General features: G+C 41.1%; 1 protein-coding gene across 1 annotated transcript; it reads left to right on the forward strand.

The window, feature by feature from the left end:
* Positions 1–1,185: 1,185 nt before the first annotated feature.
* Positions 1,186–2,022, forward strand: LOC107814005 (uncharacterized). The gene is made up of 2 exons (XM_016639328.2): positions 1,186–1,312; positions 1,358–2,022. Exons 1-2 carry the CDS (start codon positions 1,186–1,188, stop codon positions 2,020–2,022), a joined length of 792 nt encoding a protein of 263 aa, XP_016494814.2.
* Positions 2,023–5,686: the final 3,664 nt, after the last annotated feature.

Consider the following 5,686-nt stretch of genomic DNA (forward strand, 5'->3'; position numbering starts at 1 on the left):
TATTACTGCAGATCATATATCATCGTAATACTGCGGGGCATAATATAATCTCTCCGATAGTCAGGTCACCTTGAGAGTAATCTCTCCGATAGTCGGGCCACATTGAGAGTAATCTTTTCGATAGTCGGGCCAGTTTGAGAGTAATCTCTCCGATAGTCGGGTCATCTTGAGAGTAATCTCTCCCGATAATCAGGTCGTCTCGAGAGTAATCTCTCCGATAGTCGGGACACATTGAGAGTAATCTTTCTGATAGTCGGGTCACCTTGAGAGTAATCTCTCTGATAGTCGGGCTACCTTGAGAGTAATCTCTCCTATATTCTGACGAAAATAAGTATCCCATGGATCACCTTGTTAAACAAGAACATATCCCACTACTCTTGACCTACAAAAAAAACCAAAAATAAAAAGGAACAAGCAAAGAAAATGCAAAAGGGAAGAAAAATAAGTTATCTTGGCATTGTACTTCTAGTGACTTGCAAACTCTGTAAATTGGTGTACAACGAAGGAAGAGCATATAGCCTTATATAGTTGATTAAAACCTACATTGAAAGGTTAGTTTCGATGTGGGATTAGGTGCAAAGGCGGCGGTAATAAGTTGTTGTCAACATGGACTCAAATTGTAGTCTTCAATATCAAATATTCATAGTTTCTCTCCTAAAGAGATTTGGATAGTTGTGAGGCAGTGATACAGATGGTTTGAAATTGAGCTACGTGGCAAGCTTATCTCAAGGCCGATTGACTTGCAAATTCTATAGGCTGAGCTGAATTCCAATTGCTTTACATGTATTGGAGGTCTACTATACATATGACAATAATGGTTCTCAATTAAAAGAGAGTTTTCTTTGGCAAAGTCAAAATAGAATGTCAGCAAGCAATTACAACCTTACGTGACCCGAAGATTGGAAACTTTGGTGTTTCAAGTATTTGTACGATAATTTTGCTCGAGTTTTACGTAAAAAAGAGAAGGAATGATGCTTCAATATTACTTCAATCCTTTTCTTCAATATTCATCAAAACATATATTTTGTCAAGTCTTGAAATAGGGGTATTTGTAGGCATATAAATTTTATTGAAATTAAATTCGTAAAATAATTGGGATTATATTTTAAATTCAAGATATATTAGTTCAAATAAATTTATGGGCTAATATAATCCCCAAAATTCTGGGAGGATTTGGACGAGATGATGCGTAGTATCCCGCACATAGAGAAGTTGTTCATTGGCGGAGATTTCAATGGTCAAATTGGGGCTAGTGCTAGGGGTTATGATGATGTGCATGGCAGGTACGACTTTGGGGATATGAATGAGGGAGGTAATTCACTGTTGGATTTTTCTAGAACTTTTGATTAGGTTATAGCTAACTCGAGTTTTCCGAAGAGGGAAGAACACCTGGTCACTTTCCAAAATTCAATGGGCAAGACTCAGATTGATTATCTTCTCTACAAGAAATGCGATAAAGGTCTGTGCACTGACTGCAAGGTCATCCCAAGTGAGCACCTCACGACTCTACATAGGCTCCTTGGTATGGACCTGGGGATCAAGAGGAGTAGGAGGAAGAGGGCGGGGTACAGGCAACCTAAGATCAAGTGGGGTAACTTGACCAAGGACAAAGCTCAGGAGTTAGGGGAGACGTTGTTGGCTATGAGGGCCTGGATGAGTATGGGGGACGCGTCTAGTATGTGGTTCAGGACTGCGGATTGCATTAGGGTAGCTGTTAGAGAGGTCTTAGGGGTCACGAAGGGCTCTCCTAGGGGTCATAAAGGGGACTGGTGGTGGAATGGAGAGGTTCAAGGTAAAGTGAAAGCTAAGAAAGCTGTATATTTGAAGCTAGTAGAGAGTACAAACAAGGAGGAAAAAAGGACTTATCGAGAGTGTTACAGAAAGGCAAAGAAAGACGCAAAGTTAGCAGTTATGACGGCTAAGAACACGGTGTTTGCTCGTTTGTACGAGGATCTCGAGGGCAAAGGCGGGGACAAGAGGTTGTACCGGTTGGCCAAGGTGAGGGAGAGGAAACTGGGTTGACTTAGACCAAATCAAGTGCATCAAGGACGAGGATGGCAAAGTGTTGATGGACGAGGCACTCATTAGGAGAAGATGGCAGACATACTTCTATAAACTGTTGAATGAGGAGGGGGATAGACACATTGTGCTGGGTGAGTTGGAGCACTCCGAGAGTCAGTGGGATTTTGGGTACCGTAGGCGGATTACGGTAGAGGAGGTGGAAGGGGCGATGTGTAAGATGTGCAGGGGCAGAGTGATGGGGCCAGACGAAATCCCGATGGAATTATGGAAGAGCTCGAGGCAGGTAGGTTTGGAGTGCCTCACTAGGTTGTTTAATTTTATTTTAAGATAAAAAAGATGCCCGAAGAATGGAGGTGGAGTACGATGGTTCTACTTTACAAGAACAAGAGTGATATCCAAAATTGCAATAATTATAGGGGTATCAAGTTATTAAGTCACACTATGAAGGTTTGGGAGAGGGTGGTAGAGGCCAGGGTAAGGAGGTATGTGTCTATTTCCGAGAATCAGTTTGGATTCATGCCGGGGTGTTCGACTATGGAAGCAATTCATCTGGTAAGGAGATTAGTGGAGCAGTACAGGGAGAGGAAGAAGGATTTGCATATGGTGTTTATTGACCTTGAGAAGGCATACGATAAAGTTTCGAGGAATGTCCTGTAGAGGTGATTGGAAGTTAGTGGTGTTCCGATAGCGTACATTAGGGTGATTAAAGATATGTATGATGATGCTAAGACTCAGCTGAGGACTGTGGGTGGTGACTCGGAGCATTTCCCTGTGATGATGGGGTTGCACCAGGGATTGGCTCTTAGCCCATTTTTATTTACCTTGGTGATGGATGTATTGTCACGTCACATCCAAAGGGAGGTGCCTTGGTGCATACTATTTGCCGATGATATAGTATTGATTGACGAGATGCGTAGCGGAGTTAACGCGAGGTTGGAGGTTTAGAGATAGACCTTGGATTTTAAAGGTTTCAAACTATGTAGAACCAAGACAGAATACTTGGAGTGCAAATTTAGTAACGTGACCCATGATGAAAACGTAGAGGTTAAGCTTGATGCTCAAGTTATCCCCAAGAGAGCGAGTTTTAAGTATATCAAATCTATTATCCAGGGTAACGGGGAGATTGATGAAGATGTCACACATCGCATCGGAGCGGGATGGATGAAATAGAGGCTCGCTTCTGGTATTTTTTGTGATAGGAATGTGTCGCTAAGACTTAAGGGTCAGTTTTTGAGTAGTGGTTCGACCGGCTATGTTGTATGGGGTTGAGTGTTGGCCAGTCAAGAACTCCCACGTGCAGGAGATGAGAGTAGCAGAGATGAGGATGTTGAGATGGATATGTGGGTGTACCAGGAGATATAGGATTAAGAATGAAGCTATCCGGGACAGAGTGGGAGTAGCCTTCGTGGAGGACAAGATGCAGGAGTCAATACTGAGATGGTTAGGACATGTTAAGAGAAGAAGTACTGATGCTCCTGTCACGAGGTGTGAGAGGTTGACCATGGAGAGTTTAAGAAGAGGCCGAGGTAGGCCTAAGAAGTACTGGGGAGAGGTGATTAGGTAGGGCATGGCGCTACTTCAGCTCACTAAGGACATGACCCTGGATAGGATGGTGTGAAGGTTGAGGATTAAGGTAGAAGGTTAGTAGGTAGTTTATAGTTGTTAATTTGTAGTCTTAGTAGCATGCATGTCCCTTCATATTCTTAGATTTTTATTATGTTATATGGTTTTGTTCGCCTCAGGTATTGTATTCCCTGTTGCTATTATTTGGTACTACTTATCCTTTATCTCTCCCTTTTCTTTTCTCTTCCATCTTTCTTCCTTCCTTGCTTTCCTCTTCTTTTTTTTGCCCTTCCTGAGCCGAGGGTCTATTGGAAACAGCCTCTCTACATGCATTAGGTAGGGGTAAGGTCTGCGTACAGACTACTCTCCCCAGACCCCACCTGTTGGGATCAAACTGAGTTTTTTATTATTGTTGTATATAAGTCCAATATATATGGATTAAATAAATAAGTCTTAATCCATTGGGCTAGTTCATTTAGGTGGGCTACAAATAATGAGCCCACTTTATTAGGCCCAATATGCCATCTTTCTAGAGGCCTAGTTTGGTGCCACTTGTCAAATTAATGACGTGGCATACCAAGTCAAATGGAAGAGTCAATAGGATCATGCCACGTGTCAAAATGGCAAGACATGCCAAGTCACATTAAAAGGCCAATAAAACTGCGTCACGTGTGCAAATGACATGTTCCGTCCAAACAAATGTGGCCTTGTCACACTTCAATTTGATTGGTCGGAAAGAGTTTGTTCTTATCATAACTCTTTCCTTCCACAACTATAAATAGGGGTCTTCGTAACTCAGAAAAGACACTAGAAGTTAATAACAAGAAGCAAGAAAGAATTCGTGGATCAAACGCTGCAAATTCCTCCACAAGTTTCAAGCTTCAAGCAATCAAGTTCATGAATTAAGTTTAAGCTCAAGAATAAAGAGCAATCAAGATTCAAGGAGTACGAGTTCAAATCAAAGTTCATGCTAGTTGAATTTAAAATCATCGTTCGTGACAACAAATATAAATTCAAGATCAAGCTCAAAGGCTTTGAAAAGAAGAATCAGAGGATTCATAGATATTATACACTCATATTATTTAAAATCAAATACTACGATTGTCGCAATATTTTTCAGTCTCGATTTTTTTTTCTCGACGCAATTTATTGTCTACGGTTATCCCAAGCTCTTAACTCATCCCATAATTGTCTTCTTAGTTGAGTAGTACATTTAGCATACACAATCATTGTGTGCAGAGGGACGGGGCTGCCTGGCATCGAAACTTGGTATGTAATTTTTGTTCGGAGACCTCCAAGACCTGTATAGTTAAGTCAGAGGACCAAAAGATCTATATCTTATTATTACAGTTAAAGAAACTATTTTGTAGACCAAGTTGTAATTGGTATTCACAATCTTGGAGGAGTTGACCATTGGATCTTGCACAATGAATGGTAGTTTGTGTTGAATTTGAAGAGATTTTATCCTTTCAAAGGCCTCTTGGGACTCCATGCCCCTAATGTTCCATGATACAATGTTAATCATTGGAAACTATTTGAGGTTGAGGCTTTCTCCTCCTTTTTGTTATCTCTTGTATCATTTGTTGACTGTTATTTTCTGTCCCCCCATGGAGTTATGTTGACCCCTTGGCGAGAGATTGTTCAATTATGTTATTTTGTCCTTAACATCACCTCCTAGACCATTGTCCTCCCCTAAGTCTAGTGCCCTATGAGGTCTCCTAGCATTTTCATCGTCTGATTTTGTGATCTCCTCTTCATTCTACATTAACTCCACGTTTGTGTCTTGTTTATCCTGGACTCTTTCTGTAAAGTGGCTGCCACTGTTTTGTCTCCAGCGAGGTGTGGAAAATCTGGGGTCTTGGGTTGAGGATTTCCGTGGCATTAATTCCTGCACATCAATTGCAAATGCAGTACTAAGACCATGTTCACCTTTCTCCCATCTCACCTCTATAGAAGGACTGATATTGTGAAAAAAGGGAAATGACATTTTTAGTTCCTGTATTATTGCATTATTCTAATTTTAGTTAGGTTAAGCACATTTGACCTTTAATTTTAGTCCAAAAAGTAACGGACGCTTAAATTACAGAGGGATAAATTTGGG

Source organism: Nicotiana tabacum, chromosome 11 (genome assembly GCF_000715075.1).
Source record: "Nicotiana tabacum cultivar K326 chromosome 11, ASM71507v2, whole genome shotgun sequence".
Lineage (NCBI taxonomy): Eukaryota > Viridiplantae > Streptophyta > Magnoliopsida > Solanales > Solanaceae > Nicotiana > Nicotiana tabacum.

Excerpts from the sequence above, each read along its gene's own strand:
- LOC107814005 (XM_016639328.2), top strand. The coding sequence starts at position 1,186 with ATGCGTAGTATCCCGCACATAGAGAAGTTGTTCATTGGCGGAGATTTC. Across the intron at positions 1,313-1,357 it reads TGGGGATATGAATGAGGGAG|CTAACTCGAGTTTTCCGAAG; the intron begins GTAATTCACTGT and ends ATTAGGTTATAG.